Below are 24,194 nucleotides of genomic sequence, written 5' to 3'. Positions count from 1 at the left end.
AGTATAAAATATTTTGTATGAGATCTTCTAAAGTAGTTCCTTTCCAAAAGCTAAGAGGGAACATGGCGCAGCAGATAGATCACTGGACTCTGATCTTGGGCCTATTCAAATGTTTATTTATTTTTGTCTTTATTTTCAATATATGTATTCTGCTTTTCTACAGTAACTTACAATACAAGAGAAATAAAGCAATATGCAAGAATGAAAAGCAAATAACAACTTATATGTATCCAATAAAACAGACTAAAATACCTAAAAAGACGGGAGCAGCATAGCAGGGGGAGCATAAAACAACCTAAGGATGGGAACCACCAAAAGCTCACTGGAATAAAAAATTCTCCTCACTACCTATCTTTAAATAGGCAATGATGGGGGCAGGCATATCTTTCTAAAAAAGTTATTCCAGATCTTCTGTACCACAGCTGAAAACGTTCACTGGCACTTGCTATATGATCTGATCTACTGGCTGTAGCAAAAATTCTGTCAACCATTTTTTTGATCCAGATGAAGGTTCCAGACTGGTTATATTTGCACATAATGCTAAGCCATGTTTTATGCTAACTATGGTTTATGCTTTAGCCGTGAATCGTCTTGCAGATGAGCAAACAAATTGCAGATTGTTTTCCCTAGTATTGGTTTGTTTCTCTCTCTCTCTCTCTCTCCCATTTTGTTGGTCTTTAGAAGAATTTTGTTTTCTGGCTACTTTTGCCAGTCGGCTCTGTTCCAGGGCAGACAGCAGTGCAAATAAACCAAGTATAAGCCAGGGTTCTGGGTTCAGACGTTGTAACAAACCATGATTTGAACAAGCCAAATGTTGTAAACCATCAACAAACCATAGCTTCTATTTCTGATACACCAAGCAGGATATAGCACTATGAAATCAGTATGAAAGCAGTATATGAAATGGGTCACGGGCCCCAACAGTTGTCAGTGCACTTCAATACCGCTATAAAGCAATAGTGTGGCTCCTGCCTCTTATGTACTGCTTTCATACCAATTTCATAGTGCTATATCCTGCTTGGTGTAGATCTGCCCATGGTCTGTTTGTGAGGATAGGTTCAGACACAAAGCCAGATTACATGCAAACCAGGCCACTGTATTCAAGTGATGACTCTTTGGCCTTAGCTAGACCTAACGTTTATCCCAGGATCGTCCCGGGGTCATCCCTGTTCATGTAAATGACACACAGGATATCACAGGAGTAGGCAGGGACGACCCCAGGACAATCCCGGGATAAACCTTAGGTCTAGCTAAGGCCTTTGTTCCCTTTCTGAACAATAGAAATGCTACTCACAGTGTAGAGGTGCAGCCCAACAAGACACTGACTCTGAAGCATATGGTACAACCAAAGATGCTATGAAAATTACAAATAATTATTCAGATCATTTTGGCAAAAGAACAGATCGTTGACATTTAACAGGAAACTTGTGTTCCCTTTCTGGACAGCTTTTAAAGGACTTTCCAGATGAGCTGCGCTCAGACATCACCATGCACTTGAACAAGGAGATTCTGCAGCTGTCCCTTTTCGAGTGTGCCAGCCGCGGTTGCCTCAGGTCCCTGTCTCTGCATATCAAAACCTCCTTCTGTGCTCCTGGGGAGTACCTCCTCCGGCAGGGAGATGCCTTGCAGGCTATCTATTTTGTGTGCTCAGGTTCCATGGAAGTTCTAAAAGACAGTATGGTGCTGGCAATTCTAGGTAAGTTTTTATGTGTATTTTATTATTGCCCCAAATTAAAGAGCTTGATGTTTCCACACCTGAGCCCTTCAGACAAATTGAACAGAGGATGATTTTGCCTTTATCCATGGAAAGGGGTAGGATTGAGAGGTCAATGTCCAAATGTTGTCCAGCATGTGTGTGGGGCAAAGGGCTATAAAAGCCTGCTCTGCTCAGTACTGGGCCCCCATAATTGCTGGAGAATGGGGAAAAGAAAACAACAGGTCTCTCATTGGTGAGCACCCTATGGTGAAAGGGGATTTCCTGGACTTGTCTTTAAGGGCTGTTAGACTCAGGGACATTTAGCCTCTGCCCGAGGCACAAGCAACAAAGTTCCTGGAAAACCCCTAGCAAGTATTATTGACATTGTGTAACTCTTGGGCAAGATCTACACTACTGCTTTAAAATGGTTTATAACAGCAGTGACAACTGTTGGGGCCCAGGACACACTACATATACAGTTCTCAACCCATTTTCAAAGTGTCGTATCCTGCTTGGTGTAGATCTGGCCATCATTTCCAGTAGTGCAACATCAATAGCACTAGTGGTGGTGCACCACTTGATCTTTCCCTATACATCTTCCTTGGCTGAAGTAAAACTCGACATCATGCAAGTCAAGCAATGATTTGAAACACATGCAAGTCATGTTAGGGTAGAAGCTTTGGGCTATTTGGTCTTCTGTCAGATTAGCCAAGAACTGTGCTTAAATTAGGAGGTAGATGTTTGCCCTTATTCCATGTTCATTCTTATTATACATACTGCTTTCTCCCGATATATATGTGCATTCACCAGGCTTGCCAAAAACATTAATTTCAAGTTACTTATAGAAGTTTATATGTAAAAACGAGGTTCTGCATATTTGTCTTTTTGCTTCTGTGCATTCTGCACGACACGTTTAAGCTGCTCCCTGTTTCTGTACAAAGTAGAAACTTTGTTAATGAATTATGACACACCTCTTTCCATTTTCTTTTAGGTAAAGGAGATTTAATTGGAGCAAACCTCTCAATTAAGGACCAAGTGATTAAAACAAATGCGGATGTGAAAGCTCTAACCTACTGTGACCTCCAATGTATTATTCTCAAAGGACTCTTTGAAGTGCTAGACCTTTACCCGGAATATGCTCACAAGTTTGTTGAAGAAATTCAGCATGATCTCACATACAATCTTCGAGAAGGCCATGAAAGTGATGTAAGTAGCTTTAACACTTCTGCAGTTTAAAAATAGATTTTGAGTTTTGGAAATTCACCTTTGTACATCAGAGTCAAGATATGTGTATAGGGTTCATTTTAGAATGAATTCAGCTTGTGCAAGGCTTGATAATTCAGTCACTACTTAGGTGAATTTTTGATAATATAGATAAAATATGACCCTATGCTTCTTTATGAATAATTTTGGGGGTGTGGGTTTTGTCCTTGTGTGCTTACTATCCTTTCCAGTTCCATTAAACATTACTCAAAAGTAATATTAACATATGATTTTTACATTCTACTTAAATGCATTGAGCAGAAATTAGTGCTGAAGGGGCTCTATACCAACAATGTTGTGGTTTTCAAAATAAGGCAGCTACAATATAACGAAAGGCAAAGGGGTGTTTGAATGTGCAATACAGCAAAATACTGCCTATTGCTACACTCACAAGGAAGAATCATAATTTAGGGTGCAATCCTATGCATGTTTAAACAGAAAGGAAAGTCCTACAACTCCCACCATTCGCCAGCCAGCATGGCTGCACTTGGATTGCATCCCTTAAAGCTTTTATGATGACATTTAAGGTAAGCCGAACTCTTGAAACATAAAAGTCAAGTTGCCTTTAAAGAGTCCCCCATTCAAGAGCAAGAAAGGGCTTATTTTCACAACCAAGGGTATCAGCTAGTTGCAGTAAAACCCACAAGACAGAAAATATTGAAAGGCATGCTTCAAAAATTCAAGAGCTCTTTTCATACCAGAATCTCCTTTCATTTTTCATCTAGTTAAGGCAAACTTTGAGCCCTCGTGAACTTAGGGATTTCTCCATAGCATCCAAGGAACTTTTTTCTTTTAAAAGAAATTAAAAGCTGTCAATTTAACCCATGAATCTTTGGACACTGGAACTCTCCTATCTATACATCCTATTAACTCACTTCACCGTAAGGAGAAAAATTGGCATTTTCTGGTACCTAGGGCCAGCCCTGAGATGGCCACAATAAGATCACACCTTATTAACAGTTTGCCTATGTGATAAAACTGTTAATAAGGTGTGATCTTATTGTGGCCATCTCAGGGTTGGCCCTAGGTACCAGAAAATGTTTATGGCTCCATTCCTTGCCATCTGGTAGTTTTAAAACAGCAAGGTTACGTTGGAGGGGCTGATGACATGATTTGTTCAAACACTGGTGCTATCCACTCTGTCCCAACTCCAGTGGAATAGTGATACTAACATAGAAAAGAACATCACTCATCTCTCCTGCAAGAACTCATTCTGCAACCTTTCCAGAGAAGCAATGGGAAGCAAGGTATATGAAGTAGCTCTCAGTGACGCCCAGTGTATAGCAACCCTAGAAACCAACACTGGGTAAATCATTAGCTTGTATAAGTATATATTATTTACCTCACAGAATTGTTGTGAGGTCAAATGTGTAGAGACCTAGTACTCAGGATTTCCTGATATGAAAGAGCAAAGCTATCTCAGGTCTGGCTATCTATGTTGAACTTTAATTAGATTTTTCCCCGTCAAGTTTCCTATTGTTTCAATTTCTCTCAGGCATTTGTAGTTGAGAACACATTTGCATAAACTAATTGGCTAAACCAGTACCTGTGGACCTCTTCACATGTAACAGGTACACATTAAAGACCTCAGTTCAGCACCTACATAAATCCAAAGCCAATCACAACTTTCCACAGTATAGTTTTGCGGTATTTGTTTATTTAGGCAATTTTTAGGCCACTTTTCAGACTATTATTGTCTCCCAAGCTGCTCACATCAATCAAAAACAGAGACGGGTTTACAAACTAAAATAGCATGACACACAAGAGGATGGGAGCAGAGGGAGAAGGAAGAGGAGGAAGATAAGTTTTTCCAGGCGAGAACAAGGTTGAACGGCTGCTTAAACGTCTACTTATAAGGGGGTCTGGAGTAACTCTCTGTTGGAGCAGAGCATTCTTTCTGGCAGGGAGAGGGAAAGCACACTCCCTGCAAGTGCTCGTTCTCTGGGCAATGGATGGGCCAGGTTGTCTGCCACCTTGTCTTGAAGCAGGGGTTACGGCCCCAAGTGAAAGCATTCTACAGCACAATTCTATACATGCATATTCAGAAGTAAGAATCATTACATTCAATGATATTTATTCCCAGGTGAGTCCGTGTATAGGATTGCAGCCCTAGTTTATATAATAACAAATGACAACTGTGGGCTAATGTGTTTCTTAAATGGTTTAATGAAATGTTTCATCTCTATTGCATTGTAAGAAATGGGAGGGTGGCAATGTTATTTGGCACAAGAGCCCCAAGAATTAGAAATCCACCCATGACTGCATCAGCATTTATAAAACCAGGAACGATCTGTCTACCTAGTATTCTGCAATACACAGTAGACTTCTATTGAATGGTTAATTGCACTTCCAGCTTCTTTGTCTGTTCTGAAATCCAATGTTTGGTCTTTATTACTCTAAGAACACAAGAAGACCTATGATAGGATCAGACCAGGGCCAGGTCTACACCAAGCAGGATATAACACTTTGAAAATGGTTTGAAAACAGAATATGTAATGTGTCCTGGCCCCAAACAATTGTCAAAACCGTTATACGCTGTTATAAAGCAGTGGTGTAGATCCTGCCTAAGGTCCATCTAGCCCAGCATTCTGTTCACAAAGTGGCCAACCAGCTGCCTGCAGGAAACCCGCAAACAGAACATAAGTAAAATAGCAGCATCCTGCTGATGTTCCCCAACAAATGGTATACATAGGCATACTGCCTTTGATACTGGAGGTAGTATATAGCCATCAGAACTAGTACCAATTGATAGCCTTTTTCTCCATGAATTTGTCTATTCCTCTTTTAAAGGCTTCCAAATTGGTGGTCAACGCTACATATTTTGGTAGTGAATTCCATAGTTTAACTATATACTATGTGAAGAAGTATCCCCTTTTATCTGTCCTGAAGCTCCCACCAATCAGTTTCATGGGATGACCCCGGGTTCTAGTATTATATGAGAGGGAGCAACATGTCTGCCCTATCCATTTTCTCCATATCATGCATGATTTTGTACACCTCTATCCCATCTCCCCTTACTTTCCTTTTTTCTAAGCTAAACAGTCCCAAATGCTGTAACCTTTCCTCATGGGGAGTTGCTCTAGCCCCTTGATCATTTAATTGCTCTTTTCTGCACTTTTCCCAACTCTATAATATCCTTTTTAAAGTGTAGTGACCAAACCAGTATACATTATTTAAAGTGAGGTTGCACCATAGGTTTGTATAAAGACAGTATGATATTGGTAGTTTTATTTTCGATTCCTTTCCTAATTATACCTAATATGAAATTTACCCTTTTCACAGCAGCCACACATTGAGGTGACATTTTCATTGAGCTGTCCACCACAACCCCAAGTTCTCTTTCTTGGTCAGTCACTGCTAGCTCAGATCCCATCAGCATATATGTGAAGTTGGGATTTTTTTTGTCCCAATGTGAATCACTTTATACTTCCTTACATTGAACAGCATTTGCCATTTTTATGCCCATTCTCCCAGTTTTGAGATCTTTGCAATCCCTTTTGGTTTAACTCTTTTCTTTAGATCCCTCCATTGGGAGAATTTACAATTTATTCCTACACTTTGCTTTCTGTTTTTTAACCAATTACTGATCCATAAGAGGACCTCTCCTCTTATTCCATGATTGCTATGTATTCTCAGGATTTTTTGTTGAGGCCCTTTATCAAAGGTTCTTTGGAAGTTCAAGTAAATAATGTCCATCAGATCACCCTTTGAGGTTTATTGACACTCTCAAAGAAGTCTAAACATTTAGTGAGAGATGACTTATTTTTGCAGAAGCCATATTGATTCTTTTCAGCAGGGCTTGTCCTCCTATATGACTACTAATTTTATTTTTACTAATGCTTTCAACCAATTTCCTTAACTGGCCTTTTAATTCCTAGATTCACCTGGTAATTTTTAACATTGATGTTACATTGGCCATTCTCCAGTCCTCTGGTACATGATGTCATGGACACGTTACACATTTAGTTCTTGAAGAGCTCTTGAATGAATATCATCTGGGCCTGATTATTTATTAACTTTCAATTTGTCATTAAGGTTGAGAACTTCATCTTTTATCACCATTATTTGCTCCAGTTCCTCAGACTCCCTTCCTTAAACCATCAGTTCAGGCATATGTATCTTTCCTACATCATCTACAGTGAAGACAGCTGAAAATACTTCATTCAGCTTCTTTGCAATCTCCTTGTCCTCCTTTAGTACTTCTTTAACTCCTCTGTCATCCAAAAGTCCAAATGCCTCCCTAGCTGGTTTTTGCTTCTGATACATATAAATAATTCTTTAATGTTGGCCTTGGTATTGTTAGTGATATGGTCCTAAGAATGCTTTTTTTACATCTTTTATCATCTGCTCCTTTATGCAAGTTTTTGCTCCCTGTTGTTCTCCTCACTTGGGCAAGACTTTTATTTCCTGAAAGAAGCTTTATTCTTTCTAAAAGCTTTCTTGGCACTACTCATTAACCATGCTGGTGACCTCTTGGAATTGGTGCTACTTTTATTAACCTGTAGTATACATTCTCACTGAGCTTGTATTATTCTGGTTTTGAGTAACCTCTAAGCATTTTGAAGGGATTTAACCTTCTTGTTGCCCCCTTTCAACTTCCATTTTACCAGTTCCCTCATTTTAGTTTTCTTTATTGAAGTCAAATGTAACTGTGTTGGACTTCCTTGGCAATTTTCCACTTAAATATATATTAAATCTTATAGCCCTGTGGTCAGTGGAAATGTCCATACAAAAGGAACACTTCAATGCACAATTCCAAAGACAATATTTTATGTATTATAATTATTACTGCAAGAACAATACTTGCATATTTTATAAAACTCAATAAAAACTTTTACAGTTACAAGAAAGCAAATCAGATATTGTGTTGATGAAGTGACTGGTTTTTTTCCATATAGTTTCCAAACTCTACAGTTCTTTTTGTGGAGAGATATACTGTTTTATTTAAAAATGTGGATTCTTACAACACCAGCCCCCTTTTGTCTCTCCTCCTTTTCTTACATTAGAATGATGTTCATTAAAATAGAAGGCAAAGAAAAAAATCAGGGTAGAAGAAATAGACTAAATGTAACTAATTAGTTAGCATTACTTTATGTACACATGTAAATTCTACTTAGAAACACAAGCGCTATGCTGAATAAGAACAAAGATCCATCTAGTCCAGCATAGTGGCCAACCAGATACCTATGGGAAGCCCACGAACAAGACCTGAGTGCAATAGTACTCTCCTATTTGTGTTCCCCATCCTGCTTCTGATATTGGAGGCAATATTATAGGCATCATGTGGCAAGTAGCTCTTGATAGCCTTAACTGATTGTAGTCCTTATGTTAAAGACATGAATTCCATCTCATCATATTGCTTCTCAGGCATCCACTAAAATTATGCCTCCAAAGTTGTACTTTCCTACATTTGACTCAGTATGATCCCCAAAGAAATTAGGCCCACATGTAATCAAGCAAATAAATAGCTAGGAACAACCTAGGCAGATTGCATACCACGGAGCACAGTTAACACCCTGTGATAAGTTTTTAGTGTATCTCACAATTATGAACGGGGTTAGCTGAGAAGATATGGACAGTTGCATAAAAAATATGATCCTTTTCATAATAATAATTAAAAAAAACAAATGATCTTGTTTCTTGATTGTTTCCTGAAAAAGGCTTCTCTAATATGTTAAAGAACACCCTAGTCTGGAAGGGCAGAAATCAAGTATCTAACAATCTAGGGTAAAAACAAACGAACAGCACAGATATTTTGGGTAGATGGGAAATACAGATAGCAAGCCTATATCAGTCTCTTGGAGAAGAGTTACAAAAATGGCAAGATGAGCTGAGTGCTTCAAGGGAGCCTGGTGATGCTGACAGGGAACAATACCCAAGTGGTTGGCAGTATTATCAGAAGCCAGTGATGTGTGTGCCCACAATGTAGCATTGTTATTGTGCTGCTTTCCCTGTGGATTGTTGGGATGGCTCAAGTCTCCGAATAAAACAGTGCTCTTCTATCTCTCTATCTCTCTTTCTTTCCAATGCATACTGAAACATGCATGTCTACTAGTTTTTCTGGGTTTTAGATTATATCATTAATGCAAGCTATGCTCCTATTTGCATTGCTAACACAAGGCTTTATTTTGGTTTTGGACTTTTGCAATTTTCTCTACTGGAGCTTCCTTCAGTGCTTCTCAGTTATTTGCAGATTGCTTAGAATACAGCTATATGATTGCTTTTTTAAAAAAAACTTGCTTACACCAATCCTGCATTCTTTACATGGATTGCTGGCAGAGTGGCAAATTGAATTAACTAGGATGACCATATGGAAAGGAGGATAGGGCCCCTGTGCCTTTAACAGGTATAAAAAGGGGAATTTCAGCATGTCATTTGTATGCATGCAACACCTGATGAAATTCCCTCTTCATCACAACAATTAAAGCTGCAGGAGCCCTGTGACCAGATACAAAAGAGGGCAGGGCTCTTGCAGTTTTAACTGTTGTGGTGAAGAGGGAATTTCATCAGGTGCTGCATGCATACAAATGACACATGCTGAAATTCCCTTTTTTATATATACAACTGTTAAAGATACATGAGACCTATGCTCCTTTCCATATGGTCACCCTAAATTTACATTGCTAGTTTATAGTTTCCTGAATGGCCTAAATTCTAGTTCCCTTCAGGGTCTGCACCTGTAATTTTTTTTCTTATGTCAAGACTCTACCCACAGTTTCAATATGTTACCCTCATATGGAATATCATTAGGCCTTTGCTGTGAAAAGTCTCCCTATTCTTTCTCTCCAGGTAAATCTTTGCTCCTCTTTCAGGCGATGGGAAAAGCATTAATTAAAATATTTTCATTTTTCCAAGTGCTTCTAGGAGGATCCATTGTTAATTCTCTTTGCCCTAGCTTTTCTTTCATTCCTATTTGCTTTTTATAAGATGCTGGCTTGAGAGGAGTGTGCACTGGCCATACATTGAACTATAGTAAAAAAAAAAGAAAGAAAGAAAGAAACCTTCCCTTTGTCATGCTGCATTTACATGTATACCTTGTAATGCAGTCAACCACTGAAAGGAGAGGGAAGCATTCTTGGAACTCACCCTTTTGCATTACACAGCTCTTGGATCCAGCAGCATTGCAGCACATGTGCACTCTTCTCCAGATGTTTGAAACACAAGCAATTTACACCTCTTTTCCAAGTAGCAAAAGCAATGAGAACTTGAAAAGAAGCAGGCCACTAGAAGAGGACTCAGGCAAAAATAGTTATGGCCCATTTCTTGTGAATGGTTGGGTGCATTGCATTTCAGTGCCTGTGCACAGGAGTGGCTTGGCAGAGGAGAGAATTCTAATATATCTTGTGGGGCTGTTCCATGTGCATCAGAGATTACTGTTGACTGTGTTTAATTGATTTTATGCCATTTTATTTATTTTATATTATTTTATCAAAAACTCCCTGAGTACTGGCTGGAAATAGCAAGGATGTCACAAGTAGAGTATTTGTAATAACAACTAATTATTGCAGAAGGAACTCAAAATATGTTTAAGCCTATGGCAAGATTTCAAATAAATTTTAGAAGAGTTCATAGATGACTATCTCCAATTGTAAAACTTGCAAATTCTCCCCCAGTGCCTGAATAGGCTCTTTCCAGATTTGCCTTGGGATATGATATCATAACCATGAACTAATTTGTTAGATGACGCCAAGTGAGATTACTACTGTGCCCCCAGAAACATAATGATAACACCTTTCCCCTGTTGCTACTGTGAGATTTAATTCATCTCTTAACACCAAGCATTGTAGCAGCCTGAGTGACTCACAGGTCTGCTGTGCCATTCCACAAACTTTAATGAAGTCCCAAAGGAAGATGAAAACCTCGGAGGAAAGCATGACTCCTCTGCCTTGGGTTCAGTTAGGTACTATCAATATATGTCACATTGTGGAGAGGAAGATGGTTTGCTTGAATATGTAGAGATCTATCTTTGCAGACAGGATGCTTAATTAGCATGAATCCGTTCTTGCAAAGTGCTCAAAATAGCACCTGTCTCTCTTTAATTTATTGCCCCTCCTACCACTGACAAAATAAAATGTTTAAATTGCAATTATTAGTGTGTGTGAGTGTGTGTGTGTGTGTGTGTGTGTGTGTGTGAGAGAGAGAGAGAGAGAGAGAGAGAGAGAGAGAGAGAGAGAGAGAGAGAGAGAGAGAGAGAAGAGAGAGAGAGAGAGAGAACGAACCTAAGCTGAGTTTGAATGGTACACATGATACAGAATTACAGTGTGTGATCCCACACTTAGTAGCACATTTACTAACAGGTGCACAAGTCCCTTTGGTTTCAAGTGAGATACATTTTCTTTCAACTATGTACCAGATGGCAGGTGAAAGCTAAAATTCAAGAGTCCCACTGATGCATGAGTCTTCGGCTGCAGCCCATATCAGATGGATGTTCAGGACTTTAGCTACAGGGAGCCTCGGAGGGCACCGGGCAGTATCCAATGGGGCGCTTACGCTCCCGCCAATTCTTTTGCAGCTCCGCTGATTCTTTTGCCCCCTACCAATGCCGTTGTGCAGGTGGCCCCCACTTGTGACACAACGGTGATATAGCTCATATAAGGGAGCTCCGCTGACCTGCCTCCTTACAGAAAGGAGCATTTCTGCTCATTTTGGGGCATGCACCCAGAAGCACTAATTCACCACTGCACAAATGGTGGGAGCCACTTGTGCAATGGAATTGGTGGGGTGGGGCCATGCCTGAAACAGAAATGGCAGCAGGTCCTGTGGTGGATGGGAAGGACTGGATATTACCCATGGCCACCTCAGGGGGATATTCAAGGTCCTATCCCTAAATGTTCAGCTTACCCATTAGAGCTGGCTGCACAATTATGCAAAGTGAAATGGTCCCCTCAGGCAGCAGAAGCTGGGAGATGGGAGCAACGGGTTGGAGAGCTACATCCCATGTGACCTCCCTGCACCTCCAAGCTAGTCATCTGTCTTCAGGTAGGGTGGAGGACACTGTCCCATCAGCAGCATTGAAGAAAGAGTCGATTGTCTAACTATTTGGCATTTCTACATAAAATGGAGGAGGAGCTGTCATGGTCTTCATCTCAGGCAGGCAACTGCCTTGGGGCATCCCTGCCAGTGGTACAGATTTGGCTACTACTACTACTACTACTTTACATTTTATCTATTTCAATTTGATATTGTTAATAGTTTAATAGAATTACATAACTTTAATAGAATTACATAACTCTAAATGTATAACTTTAAATATATTTTTCAGTTCAGTCTCTTCTGCATTGATCCCTTCTTTCCTCCCCCTGCACCCAATCTGGGTGTATCTTTTGGCTGCCCTTACCTCAACCATTTTTGCTATGAACCAGCTATTGATGGGGAGGGAATGTAAAGAGCTTGTTCATTCTTTCAGTAGCTGCAATTCCAGTTCCAGGGCTCACTCATGTTGGCAGCAGTGGTCTGTAGCGGTGTGCAAAGAGGCAGCAATTGCCCATATTTCCTGTCATCTATAGTACAGCATATGCTCCCCCCCCCCCACTTCTTTCTTGGCATGGTCAGGAAGCAGGCTGAGACCTCCAAAGAGCTTTCAAGCCCTCTTTCCCTACCAAACCTCACCTAGCCTTCTGTTTAGCAGCTTTACGCATCTTGTCCAAATGTTTTATCCATGAATTGAGTTTTGGCCTTAGTGTTCACCCCAAATGTTTGCTTGTAATTAGTTTATGCTAACTAGATTGACCAGTTGGCCAGGGTGGGGAGGAAATGCAGCTGGAATGCTTTTGTTTAAACAGATGTTGGAGCCACAGACATCACTAACTGGAGTTTTTCTAAGCATGGAGCTAAACTTTTATCACCTCCTAAATTGATGCACATCAAACTTTTCTTAAAGGGGCTGCTATCCGGGCTGGTTCAGCAGTTGGTAACCCTACCTAGTGGCTGAAACAGTGACAAACTCAAATATTAATTTTAGCTTTTGAACCTTTTTGAACTCGCTCCCGCTTCATTCACCTCACTTCCTAGGATTATGACATGAGGCATCCGATTATAAAGCTTAACCAGAGGGTTACATGTTGGGGCTGGAAATCCATAGTCTAGCAAAGCAGCTTATCTATATATTTTTTTATTAAAAAAAATGTGGTAGAAGAAGGTTATAAAGCACTGAGCCAAGCATCTTTTCAGCCAGAAAAAAACTTCTTGAGATCAAAATGCATTTATTTTGCAATCTAAATACAGTCCTGTTCTGGCAGGCAGCGATGCTGTAGAATTCCTGTCCAGTATCACAAGAGTCCTAAATAAACTGAAATGTACAGACTCAAAAGGAAGAGTTACAATCCTGCTCACAATTACTCACAGAACGAGCAATAAGACTATAGAATCAGAGGGTTTGTGTGTCAACTTATAATCAGCCACTTGCCTGGTTGCATATGGAAAGTAATAAAAGCCTTAGAAGTCCAGGAGAAGACCCACTGTAATTAAAAAAACAAAAATCCTACTAGCTTTGTCTTTAAGACAAAGCTAGCTCAGCAGGTATTTTACCGAACCTCCTGTGTTAAACAGAACAGCATGCTGGTGGTTGTGAATCTTTTTCTTTTTCTTTCTCAATCTTAGAATACACATTTATGTGTTTAGGAGGAAAATAGGAAACAACGATCATTAGCATTGTCCTGAGGAAACACAGAACAATGTTAATGGTGCATTCCCAATTTAATTTACTTCTGAAACTATTTCTTATGGTATCTAGCTCAGTCTACTACAAGCCCCGTGCAGGATTTTAAAAGATTTTTTTAAAAAAATACATTTTAAATACTAGAAATCTGAAGTAATCACATGCTGCCTTTAGGGAGGATTCAGCCAATGAGGTGACAGGAGTGATATAAAGACCACCCTGTACAGTCCTTGGCCATGTTCCCCCAAAGGCAGTGTCTGATTGGTCCAGATTGCTGCTACTCAAAACGTGTGTGTGTGTGTTTAGATAGGGTATCATTGGGCCTACAAGCTCAACTAGGGTGTGGATCTTTCAGACAGGTGGGGAAGGAGGAGGAAGATGATGGCAACTACAGCAGACTTAGGGGCAGAGATAGGCCCCTTCTGAGTCACTGGGCCAGCGGCAGCTGCCTGCCTATGCCAACCCCTGACAATTGGCCTCAGTCTGCTGTCCAGGTGCTGTACTTCTGCCTGATGTTTCTTCATCGATAAATTGGATTTGGACTAGGCAGCCCTTCAAAGAGCTGTTAAAGAGGACATATGGGCACCAGAGTGTCAACTAACAGTTATACTATACAAGTGGCTGCTATTCCATGGTGTAACATGTGTTTGGGGTTGGGGTGTTTTTTGTGGGTTTTTTTGTAAAATATGCCATACTATGATGTAACAGCAATTTTTAAAGCATTGCTGCTTAATGCTTTAATGTTCTATCATATAATACCAGTTTTTTTTCACTGATTTAAACCAGAGAACATATAATTTCTACTTTTATTAAAACTTTTACAATTTTTTAAATCCATGAATCTTCAGTACATGTAATTTTGACTTCCCAGTGTGGATGTTGTGTGTTCAGTTTACAAAGTATTGCTGCTCTATAACCCTCATTCATTTGGCAGATTCATGAATTTAGGTTGCACAATAGCAACTCCTGATTCACTGACTTTTGTATTATTAATTTAATTATACATTATTAATATCAAAGCAAGGGTAGTCATTAGAAAAACATGATGAACCAAAAGACTATGTTCATGCAGTCCATGTACATATTCAACCTTTTCAATTTGGGGTCAGGTTAAATTACCTCCAGTGAGGATTACACACACACACACACACATTAAATGGGCAACCTTGTTGTTCTACAAGGCCTGAGGGGGTAGGAAGAAATGAATCTGGGGAAGGCTGAACCTGACCCAAAAGGAGAGGAGCTTTTGTCTTGTGAAGAGATCTGCTGGGCAGCTGAGGAGGAAGCACGGTTTGCTTGGAGCTGGGTGGCTGTAGGCCTGAATACGGTGTCAATAAACCTCCATTAAAAGAAACACCACAAGTCTCCAGTGCCCTCCTTCTAGGAAACTGAAATCTGAGCAAGTGCTGAAGCCCCTGAGAGCTCGCCCCTCTCAGGACTGGGGTGCAGGAGCATAAGAATATGTATTTGTGCAGAACATGTAGTTTCTCCCTTTCTTTGAGTTTAACCAAACAGCTTATTGCACAGATGGTTGAAGTCATTAAATGCACTCAAGATCTATTCCTGGATCATTTCCCACCAAAATATTGGCACTGGACACCTTCTGAGGAAGCTTTATATTTCAATATTATTGAACGACTGTGACACCAAACTATGGAGTATTGCAATAGCTTTTTTTTATAACCACAATCATTTGGAATCCAGTTGTGTTGTGTTGTCTTCAATCTTAAATAAAATGTTTGTATAAATGACTGTCTTGGAGTCAAACTAGACATGGCACAGGAAATCCATGGTCAGCATATTGTGAAAAATTAATTTTCAAAGCAACTGCTTGGGGCTGCTAATTTGATAGAAGTGGCACTGGGAAGAGTGTTGGACCCTTTCCCTCAACAAAATTCACACTGGCCATTCATTAGCCCTAGAGGGGAAAGAAGGGAACATATACAGCATATACATCTTTCCCACCACCCTTGCCAAGGAGCTAATAGCAAGTGGCGACTTTTTAACTTAATGTTTTGAGTAGCAGTGATCTGAATCAATCAGACATTGCCTTTGCAGGGATGGGGGGAGACATGGCCAATGAGGGCACAGGGTGGTCTTTACATCGCTCTGGTGCCCTCATTCTCCAAGCCCCCCAAAGGCAGTGTCTGATTAGCTCAGATCGCTGCTATTCAAAAGGTAAGTTTGGGAGCCGGTGGTGTAGTGGTTAGAGTGTTGGACTGGGAGTTGGGAGATCTGGGTTCTAGTCCCCACTTGGCCATGGAAGCTCACTGGGTGTGTTTGGGTCAGCCTGATTCTCAACTTGACCTACCATAAAATGGAAAGGAGGAGGGTTATGTACTCTACCTTGAGTTCCTTGGAGTAAAAAAGGTTGGATATAAATGCAATAAATAAATCTTTTAAAATTGAACATGGGGGTCTGGGGGCCATGACGTTCTGTCAGGGCTGGCCAGGTGAGTTTAAAGAGGAGGAGGAAGTGTCACTGGTGCTGCTGCCTCCACCCCCACCCCAGGTTTTTTAAAAAACATGGTAGGGAGGTGGTGGCTGGGCAGGTGATGATGAGGGTTTGATGGGACTTGGCTGGCTAGCAGGAGGGGGGGGAGGAAAATAACAGGGGAGGGGGAAGAAAAGGGGAGGAGAGGGGTGGGCGGATGGCTGCAGTGGGGCTTCAGGACTGTGTGCAGGTGGGCAGAGGGTTCAGCAGCAGTAGCAGATGGGCAGCTTCAACCTGGCATCAAAGGTGGCAGCAGTGGATGGTGGTCTTCCATGTGGCAGGCATTGGCTTTGGCGGTAGCAGCCCATTTGCAGCACTATGCTAAGGGTACACTGTAGGCTAGCAGCAGCCCTACATTATTAAACCAATGGCTGCCTTCCCAAGCTGGTGCTCTCCTGATCTATTGGACTACCACTCCCAGAATCCTCAGCCAGCTACACTGACTGGGGGATTCTAGGAGCTGTAGTCCAGCACATCAGGAATACACCTGGTTGGGGAAGATGGCAGTGTTCCCTCCATTCATTTGCAGTGGTGCTTCTGTGGGGGCATGACTTTTCTTCCATATATAAAAATAAAACTAGGAGTATAAACTCAGAAGCAGAAGGACCATGCTTTTTGTTTGTTATTTGCAAAGCCCTTTTGTGCTACCAATATGGGAGTGCTGGAGTGAGGCATCAGCTCTTGGGCATAGTAGGCCTATAGTCCACCAGAGATGCATAAAAAGGCACCAGAAAGGAAGCTGCAGTAATTCAGAGAAAGCAAGCTGATGAAGTGAAAAATTAAAATTCATGAGATGTTGGACTAGGAAATTGTCTTGAGAATATTATATTCAATTATTGAGTTTAGTTACATTAACAATTATAGCTGACCTAAGAGGTCCTTCAGATTGCATTCGTCTCAGTGGGATGCAATTCAGGGATTTACATATTTCATTCAAAAAAAACCACAAAACCCAACCTCCTCTCAAAGAAGAGTGGAGGGATGAACATGTATGAGTCACTAAGCTTTTAGGTGATACAGTAATCCGTTGTTATATGCTCATGTATTTTCCATTACCACACAGAAAAATCCCTAGGAACAAAGCATATGGCATTTGATCTACATTCATATTACCACATTCACAAACAGAATTTTGTACATCTTAACGCTAAGCATATTAGCATTCCAATTTGACTGTAAATCCAGTTCTGGGTTTGTGTTTTTATCATTTTAAGCAAATGGGATCTAAGCATGCAACTCATAAAACAAAGAATTCATATATAATCAGCATCTTCCATTCTTTATTTATTTAGAATATTTTTAGGCCACCGTTTAGGGTTCAAACCTCTCTCAAGGCAGCTCACAAAATAAAAAGCAATATAATAATAAATATCAGAATTAATAAACGTCTTTCCCGCTAATCAAAGAGACATTCCAACCCCCAAATTGCCCTCTCCCCGATGAGGCTCGCCTGGTGCCAACATTGCTATCTTTTCGGTGCCAGGTCAAGACTTTTCTCCCAAGCATTTAACAGCATTTAACAATGCTAAGTTTGTTTGTTTGTTAATGGCCCCCAGAACTGTTGTTTTTAAATGGATACCATTGTTTTCATACTGTTGTTTTTATGTTTTTGATGATTTTAAATTTTGTATACTTTTAATGTTCACTGTTTTTAACTTTTGTAAACCACCCAGAGAGCTTTGGCTATGGGGTGGTATATAAATTTAATAAATAAATAAATACTAAAACCAAAAATAATTGCAATCAAAACCAGCAGCAGTCCCATAAGAAACAAAACTGGGGGCGGGGGGCGGGGAGGAATCAAGGAAAATGAATGAGTCTGGAGCACTTTCCTGAATAACTGGCAGTGGACTGCAGTTGGCAGTTCATTCCAAAGATGTGGGACCACCACACATCTGACTGTTCTCAGAGGTGGGCAAGTAACAAGGGCTTCCATTGCTGGTTTTAAAATACAGGCAGACTGGTAATGGGTGAAGGCAGTCCTTTGATTATTTTGGCCCCTGCTCTAAGGCAGGCAATGTTGCCCTCCAGATGTTTTAGCCTACAACTCCCATCAGCCCTAGCATAGCCAATAGTGAGGCATTATGGGAATTGTATGCCTAAAAAAAGGGAGGGCTACATGTTCCCCACACCTGCTTTAAAGGTTAAAAGCAGTACTTTAAATTGAGCTTTGAAACACACTGGCCAGCAGTGCAGCAGAAGCAATACAAGTGTCACATAATCAGACAGACGAGCCTCCACCAGTACTCGGGTGGCCACGTTGTGCACCTTCTGAAATTTCCAAAATCATCTTTAAAGTCAGACCCATGTGGAGCACTTTACAGTTGTCCTGCTTGCATAGTACTGGTTCATGATAACGGAGGCAAGATCAGAATTCTCCAGATAGGGCCACAGCTGGTATGCCAGCCTAAGCCGGTAAAAAGCACTCCTGACCACCACTGCCATCTGAGCTTTCCCTGTTAATGATGAGTCCACTTAGTCCTTCAGGGCAGTGCAACCCCATTTAAGACCAGTTGTAACCTCTATCCCGAGTGGTCTGTTTCCTTGTCCAGAGTATCTCCATTTTGTCTGGATTCTCAGCTTGTTTGCTCTCACCCATCTCAAAACTGCCACTAAATATTGGTTCAAAGGTTCCACAGCCTCTCTGGGATTGTTTATTTATTTATTTATTTATTGCATTTATACAACCAAGTAAAAATCAATCAAGATTCCCTTAGTTAAACCCTCAATTCATATTTGCTTGACTTGAAAGACCTTACTTGTCACTAGAACATTGTATTCAGGCATTACAGAATGTGTATAGATATTGTAAAGAAGTACATTTTGAGATAATTTTCAGGAAATTTTGTGGATATCCATACTAACTTGGATGTCATTAGAATCATAGAATAGTAAGAGTTGGAAGGAGCCTAAAAGGCCATCGAATCCAACCCCCTGCTCAGTGCCACAGAGTTAGAGATGGAAAAGAGGTTTGGACTGAAGTGTCATCAATATGCAGATGACTCTCAGCTCTACCTCTTGTTTCTGTTTACTAAGAGAACAAGTGTGGTGTAGTGGCTTACGTGTCGGACTGCAAGTCAGGAGATCCGAGTTCTAGTCCCCACTCAGCCATGGAAGCTCACTGGGTGACTTTGGGCCAGTCACAGACTCTCAGCCCAATCCACCTCACAGGGTGGTTGTTGTGAGGATAAAATGGAGAGGAGGAGGATTATGTATGTTGCCTAGGGTTCCTTGGAAGAAAAAAGGTGGGATAATGGCCTCAGCAGCGACAGTGGGTAGCAGGAGGGAGGGTGAAAGAGGAAACTACAGAGTACTTTGGAGAGCACTCAAGGTCCTCCCTTGGAGCATGACTGGGTGTACAACACACCAGCCTATCAGAGCTTGATGGCATCTGGGACTGGAACACCCCTTGGAGACTTCCCACCACATTTCCCTCATTGTGGTGTGTGTATGACATAGGGACCTCTTTAGGCAGCCTTCCCCAAAACTGGTGCCCTCCAGATGTGTTGGACTACAACTCCTAGCATCAGCTTGTCAACATGGCTATCTGGTAGATGTTGGGAGTGATAGGTTAACACATCTGGAGGGCACCAGGCTGAACAAAGCCTTGGTACATCTTTGATAATTGTCAGTGAGAGTGAAGCATTGCACCATGGGACTGGTAACTACTCTAGGGCTCAGTCCAATGGTGGAGTCACCCAAGAGAGCTATGAACCTGGTGGAGACTGAGGGCCTTCCTAGATGAGGGTTTAGCCCGGTGCGAGGCCCGGGCTCCCTGCTGTGCATGCAGATGATGCACAGGGGATCCCGGGGTCAGGCCAGGCTAAACCCTCCCTAGACCCTGGGTAACCAGATCCACTTGTGGCCCGGTTTTCCTGCAGCCCCGGGCTGAGCCCGGGGCTGCGGAAAGTCTAACTGGTTCCGCGGCTTTTCCCGGCTGCTCGCTTACTCGCAAGTAGCCGGGAGAAGAGGAGCGCTGTGCCCATCGGGCCGGGAGCGAGGGAATGGGGGGGAGATGGGGGCAAGGGAGGGAAGAGCGGACCCGGCAGGAGAGTTGGGGGGAAGAGCGGAGCCAGGGTGGGGAGATCGCGGCCGGGGTGGTGGTGGAGGGAGCATCGGTCATGGTAAGCGGGGGCGGCGAGCGGACGGGCGAGCGAGTGGATGGACGGGCGAGTGAGCGAGGGGGCGAGCGGGGGCATCAGACATTGTGGGGGGGAAATCGGGGGCAGGGGGAGCGAGGAACCCTTTATTTTTTAAAAAAACAACTTACCTTTTCGTTGGTGCGCTCATGCGCACATGGCCCCTTTAATTTTTTTTAAAAAATGGAGGACGCGAAGGGGCTTTCCGTTCCCCATCGCGTCTGACGTGTGGAAAGGAGCGACAGCCCACGCTACTTCTAGCGCGGGCTGGCTGCTCCTCCCACACAGATTCTGAGATAGGTCTAGCAAGGCCCTGAGTCACCACTGCTTCATACCAGGAGGTTAGTTCTCCACACTGGTCGGTATTAACACCTTTAAGTTAAATGACAGATGTACTGATTGCAAATACATTGAAAAGTTTAATAAAATTGTCGCTTTTAGTTTACTCAATCTGTGCCTCATGTGTTTCTTCGAGGATCAGTGAGCAATCTGCCATGACTAGAGAAATCAAAGAGCACTAAGCCTAGTGTTTAAATTTCTTCTTTCAATTTCTCTTTTAAGCAAGACAAACACTTCCTTGATGTGATGCCTCCTCCTTATTGACTTTCTTCCATAGAGATAGGCGAGGCTAGTCACTGTCGCCATCACCCGTTAAAAAGGATTTAAGAGATTAGAAATGAGGGCATCTCCTCAGGTTCTCTTATAATTAATTCCTTTGATATTAAATGTACTCAGAGGCGGAAGGGTGTAACCACGGTTATGTGAATTCTGTAGTCTTTAAATTTCCTACTGTTTTCTGAGTCAGTTCTGTCCTTGTTTGTGCCTGTGTGTCTGCTTTCTCTTTGGAGACAAAGGAGACTCAGAAGGGCCAAAAAAAGAAGACGAGAAACTTAGAAGGAAACACAGAGGGGTGTCACCTTCACAGAAAGCCAAATTAATTTAAGGGTTTTTTTCTTAAGATATTGATTTTCATGCTTTATCCTGCTGCTTCACTTTTTGCAAACAAGCTCTTAATATTAATATTCATCAGCTATTAATATAAAGTACCAGAGAAGTAAAATTCATTTAAATTTTAAGATTCAGCTGCATGTATAAACTTGAACTGCTGATTAGGTGCAGAAAAAATAAAATAAGGCTGCAAACCTATGAACACTTGCTTGAGAGTTGGACCTAGTGGATTGTGTGTGAGTTACTTCCAAGTAAACATGCATAGGGTTCGCCTGCAAGAGAATTTGAGGGGAAAACCTTTTTGGTCAATGTGCATTGCCATCAAATCAAAGGTAAAAGTCCTAAAATAAACCTTGTTGACTAATTTGGCAAAAGCAACAGAGATCAGAGCTGCTGTACAAAATAGCTAGGAAACAGACAGGAGGGAAGCACGAGTTATGTTTCTGCTCACAAAACATGTGAACGTGCCTTGTTCACAACACAGAGCGGGAGCAAAAGGATGCATCCACCAATTCCCCCCCCCAAAAAAAAAATTCTCTAACATGTGCACGCATTTGATTTGTGCAAACTTCAAAAGTGCACACATTTTTTTTAAAAAAAAATTTACCCATACCTTAGTCTATGGGAGACATTTGAGAAGAATTGGGAAACCTTTGCACAACTTTCACATTTGCACAAAACGAATGGCAATCGCAAATGTGAGTGCAAATCAAGGAGAGATGAGCAGTGAGATTTTTTTCCGAAGTTCTTATCAAGCTGAAATGTCACTTGTTTGCCCATCCCTAACTGACAGTGTAATCCTCAGATGTAAGCCCCATTGGGGCTTACTCCCAGGTGTTCAGCTGTCACTTGAGGGTGCAACTAAATGTGATATGGAAGAGGAATGATCAAGAACTCCTGATTTGCCATGAGGTGTAAAGAAGGAAGACTCATACTTACTACAAGGTGACCATGTGCCAGACCCACTCAACTCTTTGTCATTACGATTTGGAAGACCAAGCTATGCTAGATGCAGCAAAAGAGAGAGGGATGCAAGCTGTCACCTAATAAAAAGTCTCTCGAATGTGAGCCAATCTGTTTGAAAGTGTGAGAGGAAGTAGCAATTAAAAGTGACAACATCAAAATTCACTAGAGCCTCAGGATGCCTCAGGCTGATTCGGGGAGGTGCTGGGCCACTCCCCCACCTGCCCGGAAAAGCCGACGCAAAGTTGGCCGTGAGTTCAGGTGAATCCATTGGACTCAGTGGACTCACCTCCCTCTCCCTCCCTGCCCTCCCCAGTCACCTACCACTGCCACCTCATGTGCATCGTCTTCAGAGCTGAGCTACAATTTAAATGAAGATCGTAGAGGTTCTCCATTTTGAATAGCTCTATGGCCACAAACTACAGCAGCTGTAAAAGGCCATTTCTGGTGATGCCCATGGAGTGATTCAAAATAGAGAGCCCCCGCTATCTTCCTTTAAATTGCAGCTCTGCTGTGAAGAGGATGCATGTAAAGGTAAATGCTGGTGATGATGACACCGTGGTGGTTACGGGTTTGTGGGGAGGGACTGAAAGAGGGAAGGAGCAGGAGCAGGTAGGTACAGAGTTGGGAGTCCAATGGAGTCCTGGTCAGCCTTCTTCCAGCTGTCCTGGGTGACCCGCTGCATATCCACCTCCCAAGAACCCTGTAAAAGTCAAACCACCTCGGGGGCCCAAATCTTGACTCAGCTTCAGTTCTGAGGCGAGGAGAGCAAGCCCAAAAACGGCCACTGAGTCAAGGTGAGAGGGACGTGCACAGCCTTTAACCACCCAGCTTATGTGAGCAGGTCCAAAGAAAGGAGCAGGTGTGGCTGCTGTGAACAAAATCAAAGAATATATGGATGAATTCACACAGTCCTATATCACACAGGCATCTATTGTTTTTTCTAGGCATGTTTTCTCCCATGGAAGATACAGACACACATGTGAGGGAGAAATCATCTAAGAATATCATCTCATAAGAAAAAAGACAGCTTTGGGTATCATAAGGGAACATGCAAGTCGATTTTAAGACTTTTTTTTTTTACTAATTCACTTTCTACTAAACTATTTTGTCAACTATTTTAGCAAACAGATATGAAAGACATTTGATATGAGATTTCCCTTTTATACGACCCCATACTCTAAAATTGCAACTGGAAGCCACTATTGTGCAGATTCTGGTATTTGCTACTTCCTCTATTTGTTGTTCTTTCAGGTAATCACAAGATTATCAAACAAGTCTGCAATATGTCAGGTATGGTTGTCTGATTTTAATATAATGAGCTTAATTCTAGACAATAAAACACATGTGGCCCTTTTAAGTCAGAATGCCCCTTATGGGTCCCAGTAAGTACTGAACTGTACCTTTTAAAAAGACACTTATTTATAATGGGTTGAATTAATTTGGCATGGATAAACTGGCATATTTGCATGTCCCATTGCTACTTCTTCATTTTAAGAGTAAGCCCTGCATGTTTAGTTGCTAATATGTGTGTGTGGATACATCTTAAGATATGAAAATCTTAAGATCAGATTAAATCTTTGTCTCATGTCAAAATGTTATGTCATTTGCATATAATTTTTGTATGGTGTCACATCTCCCCCAGAGATCAGTTTCAATTATATTCTGCTGCCACATCTGAAATTTTGAATCTTTTCAGGATTTCTAAGCAACAGACATTTACTTTACAATTTTGAGATCAACATAGCAATTTCAAAAACTTTACTTGTCAAGAGTGGAAGTTATTAGCAAAATTAAACTCATGTTAATTATCAGGATAACAGAGTACATAAAAGTCACGAAATTATTCCAAGAATAAAATGAGGATAGTTGAAAGTGGGCTGGAGGGCCTTTCCTCCATAGAAGAATGGCCACATTTCAGTTCTGACAAGAAAAATACTGGAACTCAGTTCTCTCTGGCGCCATGCCTTCTGACCTGGAAATCGTCGTCATTAGTACTAAATGTAGGGGCATGCTGTGGTTATTCCATGGCGA

The 24,194-nt window shown here is 41.5% G+C and overlaps 1 protein-coding gene across 1 annotated transcript in view; it reads left to right on the top strand.

The window, feature by feature from the left end:
- The window catches only part of KCNH8 (potassium voltage-gated channel subfamily H member 8), a 218,259-nt gene that overhangs the window by 169,575 nt on the left and 24,490 nt on the right, over positions 1–24,194 (top strand). Inside the window, exons 10-12 of the mRNA XM_063128395.1 lie at positions 1,447–1,696; positions 2,688–2,902; positions 23,415–23,453. Of these exons, the coding sequence (XP_062984465.1) occupies positions 1,447–1,696; positions 2,688–2,902; positions 23,415–23,453 (504 nt within the window). The remainder of the gene's footprint in view (positions 1–1,446; positions 1,697–2,687; positions 2,903–23,414; positions 23,454–24,194) is intronic.

The sequence above is a fragment of the Elgaria multicarinata genome, chromosome 1 (assembly GCF_023053635.1).
Source record: "Elgaria multicarinata webbii isolate HBS135686 ecotype San Diego chromosome 1, rElgMul1.1.pri, whole genome shotgun sequence".
Classification (NCBI taxonomy): Eukaryota; Metazoa; Chordata; class Lepidosauria; order Squamata; family Anguidae; genus Elgaria; species Elgaria multicarinata.
The sequence above is the reverse complement of the archived record's forward strand: the minus strand, read 5'-3'. Positions and strand labels throughout refer to the sequence as shown.